The sequence below is a fragment of the Callorhinus ursinus genome, unplaced genomic scaffold (genome assembly GCF_003265705.2).
Source record: "Callorhinus ursinus isolate GAN/ISIS: 27379988/994484 unplaced genomic scaffold, GSC_fseal_2.0 scaffold48, whole genome shotgun sequence".
Taxonomy (NCBI): domain Eukaryota; kingdom Metazoa; phylum Chordata; class Mammalia; order Carnivora; family Otariidae; genus Callorhinus; species Callorhinus ursinus.
The window spans coordinates 6,738,362-6,764,855 of record NW_027397110.1 but is presented as its reverse complement, the minus strand read 5'-3'; the positions used below and the strand labels follow the sequence as shown (position 1 = coordinate 6,764,855).

Below are 26,494 nucleotides of genomic sequence, written 5' to 3'. Positions count from 1 at the left end.
TAATCCCGGGGTCTTGGGATCAAGCACCGCATCGGGTTCCCTGCTCAGAGGGAAGCCTTCTTCTCCCTCTCCCACTCCCCCTGCTTGTGTTCCCTCTCTCGCTGTGTCTCTCTGTCAAATAAATAAATAAAATCTTTAAAAAAAAAACCACTAAAACTTAGGAATTGCATATAGCCTCTAGAATAGTTATAGCATTTACCCAAATGTTACCTAAGGCTTATCATTTGTTTTAACAGTACTTCTGGAGTGACTTAGCATACCAAATAAAAGGCCTAATGAGTTAGAGAGACTTCATTTACAATTTAAATCTTGGGAAGTTTGTTAAAACCTTAGAAAGTTATATAGCACATGCTTGAATAGGATTACAGATCATTACAAAACAATTATTTTTATTAACCAAGGTGACAATAAGAGATTTGAAAGGCAAATAAATATGTAGGGTTCTATAGTTGTTAGCAAAACTTAGCTCCTTTAATATTGAGAAGTTTTAACCAAGTGATTGAAGACCTGATGACGAAACATATAGAAACTGGTTTTCTGGACAGACAAGAACAAAAACCTTTGTTTACATTTTCTTACCCAGAGCAGATGAACAATTCAAGAAACCTTGTCTTTTGAACAGAAGAGAATTTCAGTCTTACACCAGTGTACCTTTAAAATAAAAATAAATAAATAAAAATAAAAATCCATTCATTTCAATCTTAGTCCATCCTGACCACACCTAAAATTCCTTTCCAAAGATTTCCCATCATTCTTAATTACATTTAGCAGAATTTTGCACTCTTAGAAACCTTAGTCTCCAGTGAAGACTAAGTAGAACCAATTGTGAACTGTTACACCAGAATTCTTTTAGACGGCAAATTTGTGAATAAGTTAAGCACAAGCATGTTTACCAACAGATTTAAGTATCTTTAGTTTCTTTGCAATAAGAAGTGAAAAGGCACAATCCCCGTGTCCAGTAATCAGTGATTTAGCATTTTATCCTATTTGGAAAAGTCCTAGATGTCCAACGAATTAATCCCATTTATTCAAGCAAACTTTAAAGTATCAGGTTACCCAAGACTTTGAAAGCTATCTTAACTTCTATGAAAACTTTGTTGAGACAGACAGTTAACCATCATTTTAGTCATCTTTTTGCTAACAACTTGCAACAGAAATAACGAGCTTGTTTGACCTTCAGTAAGTCTCTATAGAATAAGTTTCACATTTAGTGCTGTTAAGTTTAAAGACATGTCTATCTTAATTAAACCAACAAACTTAACTTAGTTTAAATACTGAATTATGTTCCACCTGGATCCTCCTCATTGTTAATTTTTACCTGAGACACTGGTGGTTGGTGTTAGGTCCAGGGGTGCTCTTCATGCTCTTTGACAGTGAAGGGAGAAGGAGCCCTGGTGCCTGAGGTACCCAGGATGGTACGGAAGCCAGTCACGCAGGCCGCCCCCAAGGTGGTGCGGAAACAGAAGGGGGAGGGGGAGACAGAAGAGGCAAAGTGCTGCCAGAAGGCGGAGAAAGAGCTCCCAGTTTTAGAGCTCATCAGCTCCAATAGAGGCGCAGATGCCATGTTTTCCCCGCCAACGAGGGGGGAGGGGTTAGGCAGTCCATGTCGGGCCAGAGAAGATGGGATTTCCCCGAAACAAAGGGAGTTTTGGCAGCTGCTAGGGAATATTCCTTAAAGCCCCCCTGCGGAAGGAGACTAACCACATTTGGCTCCAGTTACAGCCATTAACCCGGGAAGCGAGTGAGGGAGAAGCCCCCACATCTATTAGGAGGAACAGAGAGAAAGAGAGCCAGAGTCCCCTTTGCTAGGAATGGCCTGTGTTTCCTCCGGCAACCAGGGTTTGGTCGGAGGAGGCCTATTTAGATAATTATCATCCAATATGTCACGAGCAGGTTTACTAGCGGACACATCGGGCAATCACATTCTGCAAAAGGCCCTTAGGTCGGGGTCCTGGTGTAGAACAATGAAGGCCTAGGTGCGAGCAGTGAAGTTACCCTAGGTCCATTTGCCCTATTTCCTACAGAGATCTAACAGATAGATCCCACAGAGGCCATGCAGTGTTACAGGAGCTTAGTCCTTTCCTGAGTTTTGTAATCCAAATTGTTTCTAGTGGGTTAAAAGGCACCCCAAGGGAGAGTCCTTGGGAACCAAAGAAGCCTGCTAAGGCCATGCTCCCAGAAAAGTAAAGAAGGTCCATTACCAAAATCCGTCCCCCCCGACTCCTGGGTGGCATCCCGCACAGGGTATGTCAGAGGTTCCAGGTGTCAAAAGTGACCGGAGGTGTCCCTTAACAAAAATCGCTATTGATCACCATCCTGCCTTCCTGTGAAGGCATTCCTGTTGTAAAAGGCCCCGTGTGAGGGATGCCGGCGTCCCTCCCCTTCCCCATCGCATCCTAGGCTGCCGATGGGTGCCTGGTGAATGGACTAAGATACTGTGTCGCCCGATACCCTGAAAGTTATGTTACTGCCCTGCCATTTTTAACCCATGGAAAATGCTAGAAAAGTTTTAGTAGAGGAACACTGACAGAAAACAGTAAAGATTGAAATCCAGCATGGTCTAAGTGACATTCCAACACATGTAGTCTTTACGGCCAACTTCCCTAGGAAGCAGTCCCCGGTTGGGTTTTAGTTCAGTCGGGTACTGGTTTCAGCCGGCTCCCAGTGGAGGTCCCCCGTGGCCAGAAGTGGCTAGACCAGGGATGTGAAGGGGATCACATTAGATCAATCAGGAGGAAACCTCACAAGGGAGTCTTAAGATTGGCAGCCGTCCTGGTGACTTAGGTGGCTGTCCCATGCCCAAGACAGACAACTTTCTATAAGGACAGGAATAAGGAGAAGGCATCGAGTTTCTGGATCTTATTACCATCCCGGCCAGGTACCAACTTCCAGCCAAAAGGCAGGCTTTTTCCTCCCCGTAGAGTAGCCACGGCTAGAGGATTGCAGCCTGAGCAATGGGCATGAAAGTGTTCCAGTAAGACCGTACTCCTTGAAGAGCCCCGGAAATGAGAGTAAAGGAAGAGAGAAAGTACTCACCAGTTTTGCACCGAAGGTCAGAGTCCAGATGGAAAGACTCAAAGCCCTACGTTTGGGCACCATATGATGAAGTTTTAGAATATTAGTGAGGTTCAGTGGGGTGGAGTCCAGAGCTGACGACTAAGAAAGAATCCTTGAGACGTCTTTGGTGCAAAATGGTGGTTTACTAAAGCACAGGACAGGACCCGTGGGCAGAAAGAGCTACTGCCCCAGGGTTGTGAGGGGTGGCTGATTATGAACGAGGGGTTGGGAAGGGTAAGGAAAAGGGAAAGGATTTTTGTATGTTAAAGAAGACTCACAGGATACGGGAGGCCTCGCCATTGCCAAGTTAAGGTTGTTTACCCCTCTAGTAAGGCATTAACATTAAGATAGTTGGGAACTTCCCAGAAGAATGTCACACAAGTCCCACCCAGGAGTGGGGGTTGGGGGGAGGTTGCAGGGTGTTGGCTTGCTTTGTCTTCAGCCAGCCTTCTGTTCCCTCGTCACTTGCCCTTCTGGTGACTTCCCCTGCAGCACTTCTCTGAGCCTTAGTTTCCGCTGTAAAGGTGGGGACTGGGCAGATGTATGTCATAGGTGCTGCAAGAAGTGAACCAAAGCACATAAAAGGAAGAAGACAGGAACTGACATTCTCTTTTGACTGTATCCGAGAATGAAAGAGGAACTTCACTTTGCAAGTTGACTCTTAGGACCAAAGGGCCTTTTTTATAATACAGTTTTGGAATGTTTCTTTCTTCCTTCTGAAAGGGCTTTTGTAGGTGTGGTGGGCAGGACACAAAGGAGTAGTCACAGAGTGCAGGTAAAATGTGCCATTTTCGGGCCACAGGATTCAAGGGTTAAAGTTGGTTGACTTCGGTGGAATTTTTTTAGAGTAGCAGGATCCCAGAGGCTGGGCTCCAGGTAAGGCTCCCTGGGGAAACTAATCCTAAACCATTGACCGACTTGGAAACTGAAAAAGCAGGGCTCTTTCTGCATTACTTAGGCCCTTTGGAATTGCTAATGAATATGTGTCAAAATGACCCTTATAATCTGGCTTCCGCGTCTGGCCGGTGGAACTGGTCTGTTGGGTTCAGAATCTGGTTTGGACCAGTGGTAAATTCCTGGCTGCGAACCAGATGTAGACCTGCTTTGTTAAACTGGTGTCTGCTCAGCGCGGGCCTTCACCATCCCACAGCAGCGGGGAGATTATGCGCCTTGCTAAGTGTGAAACTTATGGTGAAGCATTGTGTTTTTCAGAAGTTCTTCTGAGACATTTGCTTTCCTGACAGTGCTGTGAGGTAGATGCTTGACTTTTATTCCCATTTTGCAGCTGAGACAGCTGAGACAGAGATAAAATGAATTGCCCAGGGTTTCCCATGCTGGTGGAGTCAGTAGTGGAATTTGTTCCTTCTAACGCGGGTTCCCATACTCTTTCCTACCCTGTGCGAAGGAGGTGGGAGGTGTCCTTGACTCAGGAAGCCCTGTCTAGGAGCCCCTGCTCTGGTCAGAAGTTATTTTTTTAAAATTTTAATATAATTTTAAAAATTTGTTCAAATCAGTTCAGTATGAATGAGTATTCACTATACTCACAACACAGTGTTAGACTCTTTGGGGTATTGGAGATGAGTGAAACAGTCCTGACTTTCGGGGAGCTGACCCCCTAACAACCAGATCTAATACAAAGCGAAATGCAACAGGGGCCATAACAGAGGGACAAACTCCCAAGTTTTTTGAGCACTAAGGAAGGGAATTAGGAATATCTTCACAGGGACTTTGGCATTTGAGCCAAGATGTGAAGGATGAGTGAATAGAACTTTAAAAAGAAGTGTCAGGGTGTTCATTTTTGACAGAATGGGGACCAGAGTTGGGAATAATTGGGCATGTTATGGGAACATGGGATTCAGTGTGACCAGAGTACAGTACAGGACTGAGGTTCTCAAACTGCCAAGTGTCTAAAAACCCACAGGTCTGGAATGGCATCCAGGAGGGGCACCTACGGAGTGGAGACGTGGGATCAGAGGTTTCTTGTGGAGGTACCTTGGAAGCTGAGGTCTTACAGCTGAAGGGGCAGGAGAGAGGAGTCATGTTCTAGGCTTGAGGGAACAGCCCTTTTGAAAGGCACTTGATGTGTGGGATTTGCAGGCTATAATCCTGGTAACTGTTGTTACCTTTCTCAAACGTGTTTTGATCTGGTGCCTCCCTCCGCTGCTTCCATGTGCTTCTGCATTAGTCAGGAGTCTTGGCAGTAAGCAGCGGAAACTGCCTCTGGCTAGCCTGAACAAAAGAGTTTATTGCAAGGACAGTGGCACACAGACTGACCAGAAAAGCTGCAGAGCCAAACTTGGCAAATGGGCCAGAACCAAGGGAGGCTCAGCAGCAGAGCTCAGCTAAGGATAGCCCAGGGGCAACTGGGTGAGGACCCCACTGCCTTCCTGGGTCACTTCCGCAAGAGCCACGCTCCTGGTTGGGGGTCTGCATGAATCTGGGCTGACAGACAGGAAACCTTACCTCCCACTGAGACCATCCAGTGGGGGTTCTCCACAAGGAATATCGGTGTCAGTGGGAGGCTCGGTCAGATGTTGGACAAACAACAAAAGTGGCAAATGTCCACTACATTTTCTGTGCCTCTCCTTGCCTCCGAAATAAGAGCCAAATGCTTAGGGTGCCATTAAGGCCTTTCACAACTTAATTATAAGCAGCTCCATCTCTCTACTCTGTTCCATGCTCTCTCCATTTCAGCTGCTTGCAGGGCATTTCCTGGTGCTGTGGTTTTGTTTAGCCTGTTTCCTTTGCCTGCAATAACCTTCCTTCTCTCTGACTCCTAAAACTCTTCATCCACTGCCATCCAGCATGGATCAGTCCTGTCTCCACTCCCTGACGGCCCTTTCTTTGGGAGGCACTTGGCTATTCTTGCCCTTATCACAGTGGGTGGGAGTTGCTTGGCTTTCTCTGTCTCCCCTGTGAGATGGGGAGGGGGAGGGGAGCCAGTCCTTTGGAGTCCTGGAGCACTAGGCTGGGTTCCCCTGCTAGGTGCTCAGCATCCTCCAGCTCCCAACACCATAACACACAGTATATGCAGGTGCTGGGTGGGTGTTGGTAGCACTACTTAAAAACTTTCTTTGCAAGTATTTGTTTTGTCCTTAGTCTTAGGGAGGTTTGAGGGTGGTAGAGTGGAAGGATGGGATGGTGGGTTGTTGGGGTCTTTCACCTTTGCCTGGCTGGTTTCAGGACTGAACAAGGTTGAGATCCCCTGCTGTGGAGACTCTGCCCCCAGTAGAGTCAGGAGGGTGGTTCAGCTTGCACCTGATTTTGTTGACCCTTGGTTACCTGGCACTGTGAAGTGCGATGCCCTTGTCTTCCAGAACAGGACCGTGCAGGATCGGTTTCTGGGAGTACCTCACTCTGCATCTTGCTCACCTTTCGGTCTCTTTCCAGGAGAGTGAGAGCAGTACGGTGCAGGGCGGAGCAGGTGAAGGGCCAGAACTACGGGAGGACCGGAGGTGACAGTCCTTCCCTTTTTTAGTGGGGGATGTTGGCTCTCATTCGTGAGTGAGGCACTTAACGAGCATCTGCCTGGTGCCAGGGTCCGTTTGGTGACGTCCATTCAACAATAGAACCAATGCGTCTGTCTGTACGGTGTGGCGGCTGAGAGCTTGACCTCAGACCCCGGCTCCACCAGCTGCCTGCTGACTGGGCGACGGTGCGCGAGTGACCTGACCTCTCTGTGCCTCGCTTTCCCTGTCTGTGAGGTGGAGGCGATAATGGCGTCTGCCTCACAGCGTTACGGAGGTTAAATGAGGAAATCCATGCAAAGTGCTTAACACAATCGCTGACAAATAGTAAGAGCTTAGTAACTGTTAACAGTTCTATACTATTTTTATTATTGTTACTACTCATTGGCTCAGATTTTTTCCTCGTGGTTGTTGTTCAAAGTCTCTTCTTAACCTCTTTCTCAGAGCAGGCATTTCAACGTAATAAGTGGAATAAGAGGAACAGCCTTTCAAAAGTGGGGTGCCAACTATCTGATGCCCCTAATCTGGTGTTAGGTAAGGATTGGCTGGGTCCCGGGGTGGGGCTTTTGCACGGGTGGTGCCGTGTTTGGTTACTGACTGCAGCATTCTGAGCCCGGCCCATGAGGCAGGGCATCCGCCAGGAGGGACTTCCGGAGAGGAAGCCCCACAGTGTGGTTGTTGGGGCGACTCCTGGGGCAGGGTGCTTGCGAAAAGAGCACAGGCTTGGGAAGAAGAAGGGGAGACTGCTGCTCGCTTAGCCGCCTGCCTACGACCGTGTGCGGGTCACCCCCGCTTTGGACTTGGACTTGTTTCCTCCTGTGTACCCACCACCACTTTTCAAGAACTTTTGTGTCGGCGTGTCGGCAGTGTCCTGCGTGCTTTACACGTACTAGCTCTTTTTTCAAAGAGTACTTGAAACAGCTACCTCACAGGGTGATTTGAAGATTATGTACCACAGTATGTGTGAATGTGCCAGCAAGGTGTTAAAAGCAAAAACAACTGGGTGGCAGTGCTAATGAGGTGCTTTTCCAGTAAAAAAAAAAAAAATCATGTTTAAACTTTGCGTATAAATATATACTTACACAGAAACAGATAAATAGCAGTAAAAATCAACAACAACAAAAGCTTTTTAAGCAACATACACCACGGGTTCTTCCCGCGTTGTGTACCTCTTTTTATCCTAACACTTGGCACCTGGCCGAGGCAGATGTTTGTAACAGGGTTTTGCCATCAGAACATGTACCTCTTGAAGGCATTTAATTTTGTGTCTGGCACATAGCAAACTCAGTTAATGTTTGTTGAATGCATATCTTAATGGGTGTCTTTATTGATTTGTATTTTTCAAAAGAGAGAGAGGCTTCTAGAAAGAGCATCTTATCAAGGTTGCAAGAGTCTCGTTTGGAGAATAAATGGAATCATTTGAATAGGAAGATGTGCTCACAAAATACAAATAGCCAGGCAAAAAATATCTCTCCTCTCTTCCCCCAGTGAATCAGTTACATGCATGCTTACCCTGAGATTAATCTTCCATTAGCATTGAACTTAATATTGGAAGTAATGAGATGGATTACATAAGCAACCCCCTCCACACACACACCCCTAAATTCTCCTTACTTTATTGTCACTCCAGATCTCTCTTGCATCTCTCTCCCAATTTGTGATGAGCATAAATTAAAATCCAAGAAATGTTTGTTTTCTAGGGGAAAATAGTATGCATAGAGGAGAGATTCAGATAAACCTAAATCTGATCTCAATTCAAATCTTGGTTCAGCCATTTGTATCTTATGAGGGGGACTCGGGCAAGTAATTTAATTTCTTTGAATCTTATTTTCTTCGTTTATTAAGCAAAAGAATGATACTGGGCTTGGGGTTTACATAAAGTACTAAGTATCAGTGATAGCTATTATTATGTTGTCCATCTAGAATCAACATGAAATTAATTTTAGTCATAACCACCTCTGTACTTTTAAATAAAATATAAATGTGATCCCTAATTAGAAAATAAGTTTATTAGCTTCATCACTGTGTTATTTTTGCTTTTAAACATCAATAGTGTGGGGCGCCTGGGTGGCACAGTCAGTTAAGCATCCGACTCTCGGTTTCAGCTCAGGTCATGATCTCAGGGTCATGAGGTCGAGCCCCACGTCAGGTTCTGTGCTCAAGATGGAGTCTGCTTAAGTTTCTCTCTCCCTCTGCCCCTCCCGCTTGTGCTGTCTCTCTTTCTCAAATAAATAAATCTTAAAAAAAAAAAAATCAATAGTGTGACCACTAGCTTTTAATCAAGGATTAAATTAGAATCTAACCTGGACATGATGCCCTTTCATATTTGTTATGTTAAAAAAAAAAACCACTGAAAGAATCAAATACTTTTAATGTTCTGGATGTATTCATATATATGGACATGAATATATATAAAATGTATATATGTGTGTGTATATTTGTATACACTTACGCATGTGTGTGTGTGTGTGTGATATATATACATATATCAGAGTTCGGATTGTTTCCATATCTACAAGAAACTGAGTCTCAGGGAGATTTCTTTTCCAAAGGCAGCATGGCACTTGCATTGCTAGATTCATGGCCTGGCATTGCTAATCTGATAGCCAGGTTTTCTTCAGCCAGTTCTCTTTGAATTTATACTTGGGAATCCCCTTTCTGTTTGGCCTTCTAGTTCTTGGCTTAGCTTTTTGACATCCTGCTTTTCTCCCTTATTACGATTCTTTGCCACACTTCCTTCACATAGTCCTTGGAGGTGGCCTGTTTCCCAGTGTGGGCCATTTTCTAGAACCTCGTGTATAACTGGAACTTTTCTTGTATCAATTTTCAGATTCTTTTCATCAGTTGGTGAAGTTATCCAGGTTTTTGTTTCAGCTATTCTGATATTATCCTCTCAAGTCAGAATTCAGTCTTAAGTTTGTGCTCAGAATGATACTTAATGCATTCATGATGTCATGGGGTTCTGGGGAGGCCAGTGGCCCCACCGTACAAACCAGCATGAGCAAGAGGTGCCCCTTCCTAGAGCACTGTTGGATGACTTACTATGGCCTTTTCTTCTTTGATAAGGAGAGAGACCAAGTTCATCAGCATGAGCTATAGAACCTGACACCATTTGACCCTGACTACCTTCCCAGCCTGCTGCCCTACCAGTTGCCCATTCTCTTCAGCAGTGCTAGCTCTCTGCCTCCGAGCCTTGGCTCGTGAGATTTTCTGGGCCGAGAATTCACTTTGGGTGCCCATCAGCCTTCAGTCCAGCTCCCTCAGGAAGCTCTTCCACCTGCACCTTCCCTGTGTCCTCCTTGCTGCTGTGATTATGTCACTTTTCACTAACTCACTGAGGTCAAGGAGGATTTTTTTTATCATCTCTCTAGGCCGGCACACAGTGGGTGCTCAACACGTTTAAATCCTTTTGCATTTACATACCCACTTCACCAAAAGTAGAAGCTTTACAGAAATTGCAGATTTGTCCAGATTTTCCAGGATAACCTGGATTTCAAAAATATCTTGTCCCATTGTGAGGTGATATGTCCCTTCCAGTTTTGGTTCAGAAAGCATAATTGCCATTTTTACAGATTGCATGAAAGTTGCTTTGGGAAGCATTTCAGTGAATTGATGCCAGTTTTTTAAACTGCCAGAATGATTAGTGCTTGGAGAGGTCCAGGGGAGTAGAAGATTTTGTCCATGCACTTTGTGAAGCATAAAATATTTTTTTAAAAGCCTTTAAAAATATAACTTACATGTATAGTGTGACAAAATAAAAATTTTTAAGTGTTAAAAACCTACTCTTACACTAATATATCATCAGCACGTATCAGAGATTTATTAATATTATTAATGAGAAAACCATCAAGATGACAAAGCTGGATCAAAGGAGAGTATAAGAAACTGGTATTTATGTAGTTTTAAAAAAGGATGCAGGGGGCGCCTGGGTGGCTCAGTTGTTAGGCGTCTGCCTTCGGCTGGGGTCGTGATCCTAGGGTCTTGGGATCGAGCCCCATGTCGGGCTCCCTGCTCCACGGGAGGCCTACTTCTCCCTCTCCTGCTCCCCCTGCTTGTGTTCCCTCTCTCTCTGTGTCTCTCTCTGTCAAATAAATAAAATCTTTAAAAAAATAAAAAAGGATGCAGGAGTAAGATTGCAAATTTAGATGCAAAACTGGCTAATGTCCTACAGGGCAATAAAAATAAAGCCTTCGAGTTTATCTTTTTTTAAATCATTTGCAGCTTATCAATTTTCTATAAGTGAACATCTAACTTTACAGAATGTGGGCCTAATCTGTGGTAAACAGAAAGTCAAACAAATATATGTTTCCACAGAGCATCAGATGACCTTTATGTAGTCATGGTAGACATGACTACCTCTAGTACAACTCTAAAAGGACACTTTTTTTTTTTTACCTTATTTTCAAGTTCCAGATAATTTCCTTTTTTTTTTTTTTTTTTTTTTTAAGAGAGTGTGTGCAAGCGGGGGTTGCGCGGGTGGCAGAGGGAGAGAGAATCAGAAACAGGCTCCACGCCTAGTGCAGAGCCGGGGCTCAATCTCGCCACCCTGAGACCTGAGCTGAAATCAAGAGGCAGATGCTTAACCGACTGAGCCATCTCTTAACAAATAAATCACAGTTGGGTTCAAGAGCTCAAAGACAGCTGGATCTGAGATAGAGAAGAGTCCGGGTTGAGAATAATTTTAAGTGTTTTTTGGGTTTTTTTGAAGATTTTATTTATTTGACAGAGAGAGACACAGCGAGAGAGGGAACACAAGCAGGGGGAGTGGGAGAGGGAGAAGCAGGCTTCCCGCGGAGCAGGGAGCCCGATGCAGGGCTCCATCCCAGGACCCCGGGAACGTGACCTGAGCCGAAGGCAGACGCTTAAAGACTGAGTCACCCAGGCGCCCCAATTTTAAGTGGTTTTGAAATGGAATTGTGAAATTGGGACAGGAAGAGGGTGGTAAAGAGCAGAAGGGGTGAGGTGTGGCCGTCACCGAGAGGGCTCCCCTCCCTGTCCACACCAGAGGCATGTGCAGAGAAAGGGGCCGGTATTTTCCCCAGGTGGATGATGAGCTGAGGTGAGTGGGAAGTGAAATCCCTTGGAGTAGGAGGGAGCAATCAGTAGGAAGCTTTGAAGCTTGTGTTTAAAAGATTTGATTTGATTTAAAAGACTGTTGGACCAACAAGATACTCAAAGAAGACAATTGTCAGTAGGTAGGAGGTTGCAGTTGCAATCAAGGCAGAGTATGGAAGTTAAGCAAGGAGAACTCTGGTACCATGAGAGGAGACCTGCCAGAAGTTCATAGTAAACTTCTGGCAGAGGAAAGAAACAGAAAGAGCAATTGAAGGTGGTGCTGAAGATCATTCTCCTGGTTGAAAGAGAGCTGCTCTGGGGCCCTGTGTTGGACAGAGAAGTCAGTACTGGCCCTCCCAGCTGGGGCTCTCTGAGGCTGCCCCCAGCCGGGCAGCTAGGGAGGGAGGGCCAAACAGAGCAGACCAGAAGACCATTTGAGAATGACTTTTGCTTCCCTTTGTGCTTGCTTTTTCTCTTAATTTTCAACTGTTTTATTTCATTATGTAATATTTGATATATGCAGTGATACATTTGTGTGTGTTATGTAACACAAGCGTTTGAGAACCCCCACCTCCCTGCCCAGTTTTCCTTTGTGGTTTCTTTGCCAGTAAAAAGAGTTTACTCATCCATCGCCTAAAATATAGGGTGCCTGAGTCACTAGTTTGCCATCCTGTGTCATTCAGCCCTCCTCCAGACTCCCTGTCCCCCAAGAAGGTGACCCAGAATTCCCTTGAAGTACGTGATGCTGTCCCTGTGCTATGAGCTTCTTAGCAAATGTGCCCCCTGGTGTTTGGAGTGATTTTAGGCACCAATTTGCCTGTTATAATTGTCCCTGTGTTCCTTACATTCTTTGCATTTCAGCTTCTGAACTGCTCTTCTGGGTGACCTGAATGGAGGTAATAATGTTTCAGGCCCTGAGAAAGCAGTGGTGATTACAGATAGCAAAATGGTGGAGAAAGGAAAAGTTACCTCACTATTGACCCTCAGGTTTGATACTAGTCTACGTTTGATTTTCTTTTCTTAATTTTTAGAAAAAAACATCCTAGGAGGGAAGATAGGATCATCAGCTTGAATGAAGGATACTTGTTTCTTAAGAGGCATACTTGGGAATTAACTCTTTTGTGTTTACCTCCCTCTCGCTCACTGGTTGTGGTCCATCTGATTCCCAGCGGCCTACAAACATCACATACCACACTTATTCTGTGTTCTTATGTTGTTTGGGCAGATCTAATGTGCAAGATTAAATGAACAACACTAAATGAAGAAAGTTTAGGTGAATATCCTTATAATCTTGGGGATGAGGGACATTTTCAGTGTTAACACAAAAACCATGTAATTTCATTACACAGTATTAGCACTTGTATATAGTCCTTTCTGCTGTAATGCAACATGCCCGTCCCTAAAAATCACTGCACTGAGCAAAATCATGTAATGCAAACCGTAGGGCTTATGGGGCAAATGGGATTTGGGTCGCAACACTCGAAATCTTCAGAGGTGACAAAAAGAAAATAAAAAGACTAAAAGTTAAGAACCTAATAAAACAGCTCAGTTTTACAGATATTCAATGGGTAAGAAATACAGAAATACCACAACAAATAGGACCCCTTACCTTAAAAGAGACCTGAGGTTTGCTTGTGGAAGTGGGCAGTAGAAGTTATAGCTTCTGAGTTTCTGTGAGGTGATGGATGGAGGGCAGTCTGTAGTCCGATAGAAAGTTCTGATCCAGATGTGGATGGTTAGGGTTCATAACACATGCACTGACCTGACGAAGCTGCTGGATGTTTGAGGTATGCAACTGTGTGCTCATTTTGTGTGGCTCATTTCACTTGGGTATGTTTTTGCATTTCCTAGTGTTTCTCTCATGCATAAGTAAACACAAAATTCATGATATGCCCAGAGTGTTCCCTAATAAAGCCAAATGCATTGGAACAGATTCAAATTTTCAAAACAAGAGTCCAAACAAAACTGTCAAAAAGAGCTGTCACGAATAACGTGCACTAAGCTACTACTGAGTGCCAGGCACTGTGCTTTAGATTCCATGCAGACTGTCTCTCAGCATCCCCATGAGGTAGGTGTAATTTCATCCCCATTTTATAGATGAGAAGTAAAACTTACCCCAAGGTATAAGGCTAGGACGTGATAACTTAATCACTATGCCATTCTTTTTTCTCAACAAATTTGTTTTTTTAAAGATTTTATTTATTTATTTGAGAGAGAGCACACAGGAGCAGGGGGGAAGGGGGGCAGGGAAAGAGAGAGGAACAGGAGAGGGAGGAGCAGATTCCCCACTGAGCAGGGAGCCTGATGGGGGGCGGGGGCATGGCTCCATCCCAGGACCCTGAGATCATGACTTGAGCCTGAAGGCAGACACTTAACTGACTGAGCCACCCAGGTGCCCCTCTTTTTTCTCAACAAAGTAAAAGAAAAATAAAGTGGATTGTATATCAACCGTACTTCAATTAAAAAAAAAAAGTGCGGCAGATATTTGCACATATATAAGGAGGAAATACCCGTAGTATATGAAATTTTTTCAAATCAGTAAAAAGAGACAAATAGCCCAATAGAAAAATGCACTAAGGTCAAGAGCAATTTACAGAGGAAGAAATACAAATGGCCAATAAAATTGGCAGGGAGACATCCGACCTCATTTAGCGCTCACTCATGCAAGCCCACACAGTTTGATGTCATTCTTTCCCCACTGTCTGAATGACAGAAACAGATGTGGGGAAATGCTGGTAGAAGCATAGATTGTTATAGCCTCCCCAAAGCACACATACCTGTCCTTTGACCCAGCCATCAGTTTCTAGAAGTTTATCCCAAATCAGATCAGTGGGAAAAGATTTTTGTTAAGAGTTGTTCACGCTGGGGCACCTGGGTGGCGCAATCGGTTAAGCGTCCGACTCTTGCTTTCGGCTCAGGTCATGATCTCAGGGTTGTGCGATCGAGCCTCCACGTCGGGCTCTGCGCTGAGCTGAGAGCCCACTTGAGATTCTCCTTCCCTCCCCCTTTGCCCCTCCCACTAGTGCTCTCTCTCCTAAACAAAGAAATCTAAAAAAAAAAAGAAAAGAGTTGTTCATGCTAAAAAATTGAACACAGCCGCTTGTCATCACTAAGTGGTTAAATTCTAGGGTGTCAATAACAATATGCTATGATACAGTACTGTGGGACTCTCAAAGGTTGCTGTCGTATCCACAATGGTTGACACTGACTACTTCTCACGTGTTGCTAAATAAAGGGAGCAGGGTACAAAATAGCATCTTCAGTACGATCCCACTTTAGTGACTGTTGTCACAGACACACACGTGTGCTCGTGTGTGCAAGCAAGCCTTGCTCTCAGGAAGGACACATCAAAACATTGACAGTAGCTGTCTCAGGAGGGTGGAATTGCTGGATTTCTTTTTCTCATTTAACTTTTTTCTAAATTTTTTCTATAGTGAGTGTGACTTTTTTGATTTTGAAAAAGTTATTTTAAAACATTATCTTACACAAAGTGATAATAAATACAAAATATAAGAAGAATAGATGACCTCTGTAAAATCGTTCTCTTAGCACCTACCTGGGCTAGGTAGCAAAGGCCTGCTGAAGAATTGTTGGCTCACTGACTGTGCGGTTTGGAGACAGTGTGTTACCTCAGCTGGGGCTTTCGACTCTGTATTCCTGACCAAAATTAATCTGCCCAGATTTTGGGTCACCTTACTCTCAGGCAGATGCTGCTGGCTGGGCCAGGCAAAGTGCTTGATGTTACCTCCAGGTTGCAAGCTCCATGAAGTGCTCGTGAACTTGGGGTCTGGAGGAGGCTCTGGACTGGTTGCAATACACAGGTGACAGTCACAGCCTCTGATTTTGATTATGAGCTTTTAAAGAGACCAAAACCCAGGTGTAGTTTCTTGGGGCCCAGCTTACTTTATTAAGCAAACTTATCCCTTCCTTTAAGAAGCAGCTAAAAAATGGGACTGTGGCTTGTTTGGGGAAGGTAACCGCCAGGAGCACCCCTGCCAGGTAAGCTAGGGTTTGTAGGCCTAGGGGTGGCCCGCCTAGCTCCCAGGAGGCCTAAGTCTGGCCTTCCGCTCTAGGGACCACACAGCTCATCGTGCAGGATCTGGAACTTCATTTTCAAAGCCCCATAAAACCTGTGCCTTCTTCCAGGCCTCTCTTTTCTGGGTTTCATGGCTCTCGGCGGAAATGAGAGCTGGTGTAATTGCGACACTCCAGTGATTGGAACAGGGAACATGAGACATTAGGATGCTCCCACAGGGTGCAGCATGGAGAAAAACTGCACCCGGGGTGGGCTTTCGGTGCCTTGGTTCTCCAGGCCTCGTTCCGGCTGGTGGGGCCTTCCCTTCTCTGTCACTGCAGACCAGATGGGGTCCCGGGAAGACCCCGCGTGCCTTGCTGGAGCTGGGGCTCAAAGAGCCTCTTCCCATTACTTCTTCCTTCAAATGCTTGGTCTTAAGAGGCCCCTCTGCGCCACTCAGCCCAGTGCCTGTCCACCTGGCTGCAGATAACACCACTGGAGCTTGTCATGTGTGGGTTGAAAGGATTTATTTTTTTTTAATTTAAGCCTTTGCATCCCATCTGCTTACACACTCTTAACCTGCTTTGTGAACAAGCTTTGTGACCTCTGCAGGTTACTTCGCTGTGCCAACCCATGTCTTTCTCCACAGAAGGTTTTGGAGAACACTCAAACCAGATGAGATAAGTGGAGCCAAGTGCCCAGGTGCTAGGTGCTCTGGAATTACCACTAACAGGGACCTTTATAAGGGTCTGCCTCTCACCAAACACTCTGCACAAATTGTTTTATCCATCCTCACAACAAAGAAGCCAAGTATTTTTTTTTTTAAAGATTTTATTTATTTATTTGAGAGAGAGAGCACATGAGAGGGGGGAGGGTCAGAGGGAGAAGCAGACTCCCCGCTGAGCCGGGAGCCCGATGTGGGACTCGATCCCGGGACTCCAGGATCATGACCTGAGCCAAAGGCAGTCGCTTAACCAACTGAGCCACCCAGGCACCCCAGAAGCCAAGTATTCTTAAGGCAGCCTTTTGTGGTGTGGAAACCAGGCTGTAGAGAGGTTGCTTGCCCACGTTCACACAGCTGGGTAGGCAGTGTCTTGAGACCCAGCTAGTACCGAAGCCTGTGCCCATCTACCAGGCCTCTGGCCTCTGTTCCCTTATGCGCTCCTTAGCGTTCCATGGATTAAAACAGTCAATCAGGGAGTGATGTTCTTTTGGCTCACAAAGCGGGCCTCTGTGTTGATTCCCCAGAGTAAGAATTTTATGGGAATTCTGGAAAGCTCAACAGATTGTTAGCTTTCTCTTAAAGCTTTTCCTTAAAACTTTTTATAAATCTTGTGTTGTACTTGGACTGTGTCAGCAATAAAGTGTGTTTTGTTTGAATTTTTTGCTGAGTTTAAGGACATTTCTTAATCATGTACAAGGAATTGGAATTGGTTGGTACCAGTTACAATATCTGTGGCATTGTGCCCATTTCTCCTTCCCACACACAGCCGGCTGAGTGTCGAGGGGACACAGCAGAGTGTTGAGGTGTTGGTAAATAATACCACTACAGTTAGTGTAATCTTTGATCTTACGAGATGCTGTTTTGCCAGTAGGTTGAACTGATGGAACACTGGAAGTACTGAACTGCTAAGCTTCAGTCGCCCTGTATGGTTACCCTAGAAACCCCCAGTAGCTTTCTGCTTGCCTAACATAAGACTCTTCATAGCCCAGACCCATTACTGGCATGTGTGTATGTGCATGCACGCGCGTGTGCACCCGCGTGCGCGCGCGCGCGCACACACACGTCTGTTAGAGACCTGGGGGGGGGAGGTACTTGTGGGTAGAGGTTTGGGGAATGAAAAGAGGTGGTGTTTTTTGTTTTTGGTTTGTTTTTGGTTTGGGGTATTTTGGTGGCTAAATCAGAGCATCATGTGGCTTTGAATTTGGAGAGAAGGGTGTACTGTTCAGGAACAAGCAGTAGCTTCTTGGGAATGTATTGAAGAGGAAAGGGGAGGGAATGGAACATGAACTGTAGGTCTGAAAATAGCTGCGACAAAGCTGAGGCCCCAGACTTCTAAATGGGGACCAGCCCTGTGGGGAGGCAGGAGTTATAAGAGATGAGTTTTAGTTGTGGAATAAGTTGGGTTTTGGTAAATTTCAGGGAGGATGAACTTGGGGAAGAAGCCCTGGAGGCAGGCTTGAGGCCCTTTGGGCTGGGAACTTAGGGGTCCCAGGTACTTGGAACATAATCTCGAAGGGGGCCGTGGTCTCCAGGTGGACACATCCCCCTGGTCCCACAGACTCCTTGCCCAAAGGGGCCCAGCCCTCTAGAGCGCGGAGTCCAGGGCTGGGGTTGCTCTGGCCCAGCCTTCTGGCAGTGAGTGTACTGTGGTGCAGAGGAAGAACGTGAAGCTGGGTGTTCTAATCCTCACTGTGCCCTGATGAGCTGCAGGACCTTGGCCAAGTTATTTCCCTGTTCTGGACTTCGATTATGATCTTTCCATCCACTCCATCCCTAAAGTTCCATGACTCGGAGGCCATCAACTTCATCATCCCTGATTGTTCCTGAGGGTACCAGCAGTGCCCAGGGCTATGTCCTTTTTGGAGAGAAGGCCCAGGGCCTGCCTGTGGTGAGGAGGGAAGGCTGCCTGGAGTGAGAGTGGATTAGGGTCTGGCACAACTTCGAAGCCAGACCCTCCTGACTCCCGCACTCCTGCTCTGTCCTGGGGAGCGGTGCTGAAACTGGAGGTGGCCTCATACCTGAGGCTACTGAGCTCAGAAGCCTTAGGACGGCGACTTCCCACTTTCCACCCCAGGGTCCCCAATTGTAAAATGAGACCAGCAGTAATCCCCAAAAGCAATACTCACCTAGCACAGAGGTGGCTCCTGTTTGGCCTGATATAATCAGGAAAGTCGGTAGAAAGGGCCTGGAGGTGGGGTGGGGAGAGAGAACATCAAAGACGTGAAGTTCTCTCCCCCTGTCCCTTGGTTGGCCGTCTGAGCCCAGGTGGTTCTCCTCCCCATTTCTGCTATGGTCATGGGAAAGCCTTTTGATTTGCATGCCTCCGTTTCTTAAGCAAATTTGAAAGTTAATGTATATTTTGGATGGCAATAAAATTACTCCTTTTTGTGTATTCACAGAGATGCTGCAGTTTGTCAGCAATCAAGTTGGAGAGTTCCCGGACTTGTTCCCAGAGCAGCTGTGTAGCTCCTTCCCCGGCGGGGGTGGGGGCAGCAGCGGCGGCAGCGGCAGCAATGGGGGAGGCGGAGCCGGGGACCCCTCGATGCAGCAGCGGTCCTTCAGCCAGGTCCCTTTACCTGCCTTCTCTCCCTCGGCCGCCTCCCCCCAGACTCCAGCCCTGCAGGTCAAGGTTCCCCCCAGCACGGTGCCCACCCCGCCACGGGCCACTCCTGTTCTTCAGCCCCGCCCCCAGCCCCAGCCCCAGGCCCAGCTGCAGCAGCAGACGGTGATGATCACCCCGACGTTCAGCACCGCTCCACAGACGAGGATCATCCAGCAGCCTTTGATATACCAGAATGCAGCGACCAGCTTTCAAGGTGATTCAGAAGTCAGATAGGATAGTGATTGGTTGGTTCAAAAGGTTCTGTGCCAGTTTGCAGACACTTCTGAGGTAGGCGGTTCTGCCCTCTTTGGGGATGACAGAGTCTTAGGAGTTTGGGGGTCACGGGCAGCAAGGACGGTAGTACAGGAACAGCTCACACTCTGCCTCCTCAGATACCCTAGTATCTGTTGTGCCTGCTTCAAGGGTACTTGGTCAAAGAATCGAATAAGCAGAGTAGACACAGGGCTGTGCTGGTAACTAGGGTGCGAGGCTTGAGTAAAATGGGTCCAGAAACTTACCTGAACACCAGCCAGATCCTGGCACCTATAGGTTGAGAGCCATTCGTTCAGCAAACATCTCCTGAGCAGCCACTACAGAGACTGTGACCTAGAGCAGGAGCTCAGCTCCGTACAGCAGGCCTTGCAGTAAGCCCTCAGTGTGTGGTGAGTGAGTGAGCGACTTTCCGTGTTGTTACACGCCCTGCTTGTGCGGCCGGGAGCCTCTCAAGTTCAAAGGGTCTGACAGTTCTTCAGTGGGTTTCTGAGGGTTTAGGGGCTGCGGAGAGGCAGTAAAGCAAAAAGCTGAGACAGTCATCCCAAAGTGCATCTCTGTTCCTTCCACGAGAAGAAATGAAGCCCGGTAGAATAGCTGGTTCCTTGTGTCTCTGAATTCCCTTGCTGGGTGCAGTCACTTGCCGATTGGCTCCCCTCACCTCCACCCCAGCACCCAGAGTAATAAAATAATCTGTTCTCATTCCCTCAGAAATTGATGCAGCCCTCATGGAATGTTCTTGTTATCTAGACCAGCCTGTAAATGGCTGTGCACATCTTCTTCAGCAGCAGGTGGGGAGTCGGGATTGTCCTGAGGCACCCCATCCTCGGTTGTTACTGCAGCTACAGTGACAGAATGCATTCCTAATCCATGTGACTTTTCCCTCCTCTTCTCCCAAGTCCTTCAGCCTCAAGTCCAAAGCCTAGTGACATCCTCCCAGGTGCAGCCAGTCACCATCCAGCAGCAGGTGCAGACGGTGCAGGCCCAGCGGGTGCTGACGCAGACGGCCAATGGCACGCTGCAGACCCTCGCCCCGGCCACGGTGCAGACAGTCGCCGCCCCTCAGGTGCAGCAGGTCCCGGTAGGTGGCTGCTGAGGAGCTGGGGAGGCACTGGTGGGGGCTGGGGGCTGGTCTTTGATTGAAGCTATGGTCTACGTACTAGAAGGACCAGCAGCGTGTAAAGGAGCAGCGTTTGAGGTGCCTGGGCCTGGCGAGACACCCATGAGCTGCGTGTGGAGACCTGGCTGAGATGGTCTCTGTGGATGTACACAGGCCCTCGTGCAGACTCAGTCAGTGTAGGTGGATTATTCGATTTACACATAGAATGGGCATAAAACTGGAGATATGCCAAAATGTTTTTAAGTCACGTATTATAGTGGACTGTAGTTTCTCACTAACAAGGTCATTTATGTTTGGAAAAAAAAATCCAGGTGTTTCCTTTCTGTTTCGCAGCCATGTTCCTGGCTTTCCTGAGTTTTATCCAAAATCAGACCTCCTTCCTGTCCCCTGTCCCCCCACTCTGCCCCTGCCAGGCCCTGGCATCACTCTTCTCAAAGCCTTCCCACCTTAAAACGCAAGACCCTTTAACTATACTCTTTCTCCGTCTCAACCCCATCATCAAGTTGTGTTCTCGGTTTTAGGAAAATGTTATTTTTTCATTCTTTCCTGGAGGAAGTCTGTGTAGTAAGAAGCTAAGGCAAAATAGAAAAATAATACTGCCTTCTTTTTTCCTTTTTTTCATTCTCCATCCAGGTCCTGGTGCAGCCTCAGATCATCAAGACAGATTCCCTTGTTTTGACCACACTAAAGACAGATGGCAGCCCTGTCATGGCCGCAGTCCAGAACCCAGCCCTCACCGCCCTCACCACCCCCATCCAGACAGCTGCCCTTCAAGTACCAGTAAGAGCCGCCTTGCTCCCTGCCCTTCTCCCTCCACCCCCTCCTGTCTTGGAGGTGTTAGGCCCCGGAGATGTTAAAATCTCTACAGAGTGGGTCGGCGTAGAACTTCTATGGAATGTGTCAGATTGCAAATATCACCCCCATTTAGGGGTTTTTTTTTTCCCCTTGAGAAGTACCATCCGTGCATGTTATGTGGGAGTACTGAGAACTCAGGGAGGAGAGAGGAGTAGCAGAGGACCCCCCGGTTCCCAGGCAGCAGCTCCATGCAGGGCTGTCTGTCTCTAGGTCCTGCTGATGGAGGTTTGGCTTCTGAAGGACTCTAGGCCCACCAGGTAGGGAGGGGCTGCAAGGTGAGGGACATGGAAGGCCCCATACTTGGGCTGCAGGGTCACAGCCGCTTCAGCATCTTACGGCAAGAGAGTCTGATAGAGTAAAAGGTGATCAGAATTTGAAAGTAAGCTTTATTCATAAGAGCCAAGAACTGGGAAACAACCCACATGTCCAAAAAGAACTGTTGATATATACAACTGCTGAACCTCAAAAATAGTATGTTGAGCAAAAGATGCCTATCACAAAAGAGTTAATGCTGAGGATGCCACTTATATGAAGTTCAAGAAGAGGCAAAACTAAGCTGTGGTGATAGAGGTCAGAGCAGTGATCACAAGATGGGGAAGGGGCAGGCGGAACTGGGAAGAGGCACAAGAGAACTTTCTAAGGGGATAGAAATGGTCTGTATCTTGGTCTGGGTTATCTTGGTTACAGACATGATATCCATACGTAAAAATGCATCAAGCTGTACATTTAAAATGTGTGTTTTTTATTATGTGAGAATTATTTCTTAATGGTTAATGAAGTTCATTGGCCATTTATTGAAGAAAATAAAACTAAAATTAGTAAAAATAGAAACAGAGGGAAGCAGAGTTGAGGAGAAAAGGGGGAGCCTCTACAGTTGGTCTGTTTATCTAATAGAGTGGCTCTATCCGTTCTGCCCTTGTGCTTTTTGATGGCCAAATTATATAAGGAAATGCAGCAAGTGACTTCACTGTCACGTGAGAGGAAAAGATATATCCTGCACCAGGAGAAAGCTCCCCTTGGGGCCAGAATGATATGGCACATTGTATGCGAGCTCAGAGGTAGCTAATGGTTTGCCAGCAAAGCAGAAATCCTATGACTTGTTTCAGGTACCCTTAGATCAAAGGTTAAAACCTATTTGCCCACGTTAATCCCATTGTGGTGTGATTTGTTGACAGTGGTTCTGAAGGGGAACTCAGATACCGTGGCTCCTGAGGCCTCGTGGGGCCTGACTTGATTCAGCCACGAAGGGTGTCAGACCCAGCAATGCCATACGGCCAGGGCCAGCGGGTTTGTGTTCTGGGATTGCTTGACTCAGACTAACCACGGGGTAATTCTGCCCTATGTCTCTGCCTGTTCTAGACTCTGGTGGGCAGCAATGGGACCATTTTGACCACAATGCCTGTGATGATGGGGCAAGAGAAAGTGCCCATTAAGCAGGTACCTGGGGGAGTGAAGCAGCTGGAGCCCCCCAAAGAAGGAGAAAGGCGGACGACACATAACATCATTGAGAAGCGCTATCGCTCCTCTATCAATGACAAAATCATTGAATTGAAGGACCTGGTCATGGGGACAGATGCCAAGGTGGGTGCCCAGCAACGTATTTCACATGCCACCATCTCCCTGCTACCTGTCTTTGCGGTAGGAATTTAGGAAAACCCAGGTCCAAGTGAGTGAACATAAGGATGGTTAGAGGTGCTTTCTTATTTAAAGCATCTTGGGTTGTTTTGTTTTGTTTTCAAGATTATAAAATATTAACCAACATTAGGCAACTAGTGGAGGTTGGTAATGCAGCATCCTGCCTGGACCTTTGACTCTGCTCTGCGGTGATCACGGATCCCAGCAGTATAGGCAAAGGGATGTGTCCTGCTCACTGGCGGCCAGGTGCAGGATGGTGTGTACCTTGGAGTCAGCTGGTGGTGTTGCTGACATATATTTAATTGTGTTCATGAGTGGTTAGCAATATTTTTACCTTTTAGGGAAGAGAGAAAATAGAGATTGGGTCTTTAACCAACAGCAAATAGGGGGAATAGATAGTTCATTATTTCGGGTATTTCAGTGAATGTGTCTTCTGTCACATAGATTTTTTTTTTTAACCTGTTACCTGTTTTATCTTCATCATCTCTATTTTGAAAGAAAATTTTATTTTCCTTGTAGCCTATAGACCTGAAATGTGCTGATAGAACTTTCCTTAAGATGGTTATCTAACAATGCTCTGGATTTTTGTCGTTTGCTTTCTGTAAAGTTTGTTTTGGTTCTAGGATTATTACAAGAAAGCGGAGTACTAGCTAATATTTATCGAGTGTGACTATGCACCAGACTGGGGGAGAGGGTAGCTACTCTCTCTGTGTATTATTTCATTTTGTCCTCACTGCAACCCTGTGATTCACATATCATCATTATCCCCATTTTAAGGACGAGGAAAGTGAGGTTCAGAGATTTTGAGTAACATGTCCTGGGTAGCACAGCTAACCAGTGGGCGAGCCAGCATCTCAGCCCGGAGCCATGCTTTCACCCCACAGGCTCTGGGCCTCAGCCCTCTCACTGTGTGGCCTGCAGTGATGCCACTGTGTTTTCACCTGTCTTCCTTCCCAGATGCACAAGTCTGGCGTCCTGAGGAAGGCCATCGACTACATCAAATACTTGCAGCAGGTCAATCATAAACTACGCCAGGAGAACATGGTGCTGAAGCTGGCAAATCAGAAAAACAGTGAGTGTGCTCATTGAAAGAAGGGTTATCAGACCTTGTGGTTGTAGAAGTCCTATGCTGGGCGCTGGGGAGGGCCCACTGATGTGTACAAGGTGCCTTCATGGGTGAAACAGGAGCAAGGACCGTGGGCCCCTCCCCCAGCCCAGCCCTGGCCCAGGCACCCAGGTGGGGGCTCTGGAGAAACAGACCATTTGCCAGACGCAGTTTTCTTTGCAGAGCTCCTGAAGGGCATCGACCTGGGGAGCCTGGTGGACAATGATGTGGAGCTGAAGATCGATGACTTTAATCAGAATGTCCTTCTGATGTCCCCTCCGGCCTCCGACTCAGGCTCCCAGGCTGGCTTCTCCCCCTACTCCATCGACTCGGAGCCAGGAAGCCCTTTGCTGGATGATGCAAAGGTATGAGCTTTTGAAATCCTTGACCCCTGGAATCTGTCCCATCTCTCCTAACTTAACTGTGGAGAAGTTGCCGATAGGGGGCCCGGCCAGGCATTGAGAGGACCAGGGATGGAGGAGAGGTCCTACTGCATCCTCCACAAAATCCACTTAACTGGTTCAGTGTAATCCAATTTAACTGGTCCTTGCTGAAAGAGCCCATCTGAGAGGAATCCGGGCCGAATCCAGAACGGGAACACACAGCAGCTGTCATGCGGGTGCTAGGAGTTGCCAGAGGCGCCTCATTACTTGCCTCACTCATAATGGGCCTTGTTTAGTCGGTTTAGGACAAGGCTGCCTCTGGGTCCTCTTCTGGAAATGATTGCAATTTGCAGTCTGACAAATAACATTCCAACCAAGGGCCTTTAATCATCAAAGAAAGCCACTGGCAATTGTGGTTTAATGGAATTAGCCAAAAGAGGCTTGAGCCTAATGATCTAGCCCTGGGAATCTGTGGAGGCTACTGGCAATTTCTGACTTCGAAAGCACAAACTTCCCTTCTAGCCTAAGTTTTTTATCAAACTTTGTGGTGTTATGTACTTAATTTTACTGACGAAGCTCTATTTTTGAAATACTTTATAAATGTGATTCTGTTTGGTAACAGAAGGCCATATGATATATACATTGAATTAGCTAGGCATCTGTCATCCTAGGAAATTTTCAGATGGCTTTAAAATATGGGAAAGGAGGGCGCCTGGGTGACTCAGTCAAGTGTCTGCCTTCAGTTCGGGTCATGATCTCAGAGTCCTGGAATTGAGCCCCACACTGGGCTCCCTGCTCCACAGGGAGTCTGCTTCTCTCTCTCTCTGCCCCTCCCCACTGCTCATTCTCTCTCTTCTCTCTCTCAAATAAATAAAATCTTTAAAAAAGAAAATATTGGAAAGGAGTGCTGTAGTATGTGTGCAGTGGGAGTCGGGAGATCTGATCCCAGCCTTCCTCCCTGCCTCTCTGTGGGCGGCACCCTGGGCAGGCGGGGCTTCTGCCTCCAGTCCTCCCTCCCTAAGACAGGGAGGGGGAAACAAGCAGTGTTAACAGGCAAACTCCTGTAAATAGATTCATATTGAAGTTGTATGGTCTTTTTTTTTTTTTTTTAAGATTTTATTTATTTGAGCGAGAGCTCAGGCGGGGAAGGTGGAGAGAGGGGGGCAGAGGGAGAGGAAGAAGCAGACTCCCCGCTGAGCAGGGAGCCCGATGTAGGGCTCCATCCCAGGACCCCGAGATCATGACCTGAGCTAAAGGCAGAAGCTTAACCAACTGAGCCACCCAGGCGCCCCAGTTGTATGGTCTGTAATCAGTTCTACTGATGCTTAATTTACATGAGATAAAACAGCTATTTTACAGTAGCATAAAGTACTAGCGTACAGTATGAGGAGTTTTAACAAGTGTATACACTCGTGTAACTACCACTGTAATCAAGGTACAGAACATTTCCATCACCCACAAAGCTCCTTCATATACCGTGGCAGGTAATTCACATATCCCTCTCCAGCCTCAGACAACTACTGATCTGCTTTCTGTCACTTTAGATTAGATTAGCGTGCCTGTTGTGGAATTATACAGAATCATGGAGAATGTTCTCTTGTGTGCTCTATTTTGTAAGCAGGACTCATCTACCTTTGGTCTTCAGAACATGTTCTTGTCCCAGGTGTCAAGAGGACGCGTATGCTAGTGTTTGAGAAGCAGCTGGAGAGCCGTGGGCTTCTTACTTGCCTCCTGGCTCTCTTCCTGTCTGATTTCGTAGTCTTGAATTTAAATCTCACAATCTGACTCCAATACATATAAAAGTAAAATGCTGTAGAAACAAAACCCACGCAGTATTCATTCTAACCTCTTGGCCCTGTTTTGAAGGTCAAGGATGAGCCGGACTCTCCTCCCGTAGCACTGGGCATGGTGGACCGCTCTCGAATTCTGCTGTGTGTCCTCACCTTCCTCTGCCTCTCCTTTAACCCCCTGACTGCCCTGCTGCAGTGGGGAGGGGCCCACAGCTCTGACCAGCACCCATACTCGGGCTCCGGCCGCAGCATCCTGTCACTTGAGTCAGGTAGGTAGAGGGCCCGTCGAACCACCCAAGCATGGGTGGCGTGCCATGGTAGGAGACAGGCCCTATGTGTGCACACTGCTCGGCTTGTCCACCGGGTCCCAGAGGGCTTTTGTACCAGGCCTGCTAGGAACGGGCATAAGTCACATT

At 46.8% G+C, this 26,494-nt stretch overlaps 1 protein-coding gene across 3 annotated transcripts in view; it reads left to right on the top strand.

Annotated features, from left to right (window-relative positions):
* Positions 1 to 26,494, top strand: part of SREBF2 (sterol regulatory element binding transcription factor 2) — a 65,838-nt gene that overhangs the window by 13,837 nt on the left and 25,507 nt on the right. Inside the window, exons 1-8 of one of the 3 annotated variants that reach the window (XM_025881721.2) lie at positions 11,564 to 11,583; positions 18,718 to 19,134; positions 20,090 to 20,271; positions 20,944 to 21,090; positions 22,525 to 22,746; positions 23,758 to 23,872; positions 24,089 to 24,270; positions 26,155 to 26,347. In XM_025881721.2, coding sequence (XP_025737506.1) covers positions 18,720 to 19,134; positions 20,090 to 20,271; positions 20,944 to 21,090; positions 22,525 to 22,746; positions 23,758 to 23,872; positions 24,089 to 24,270; positions 26,155 to 26,347 — 1,456 coding nt within the window. In that variant the 5' untranslated portion in view covers positions 11,564 to 11,583; positions 18,718 to 18,719. Of the gene's footprint in view, positions 1 to 11,563; positions 11,584 to 18,717; positions 19,135 to 19,901; positions 19,982 to 20,089; positions 20,272 to 20,943; positions 21,091 to 22,524; positions 22,747 to 23,757; positions 23,873 to 24,088; positions 24,271 to 26,154; positions 26,348 to 26,494 lie in introns of those variants that run through there. The other 2 variants (XM_025881723.2, XM_025881720.2) reach the window with 2 other exon arrangements.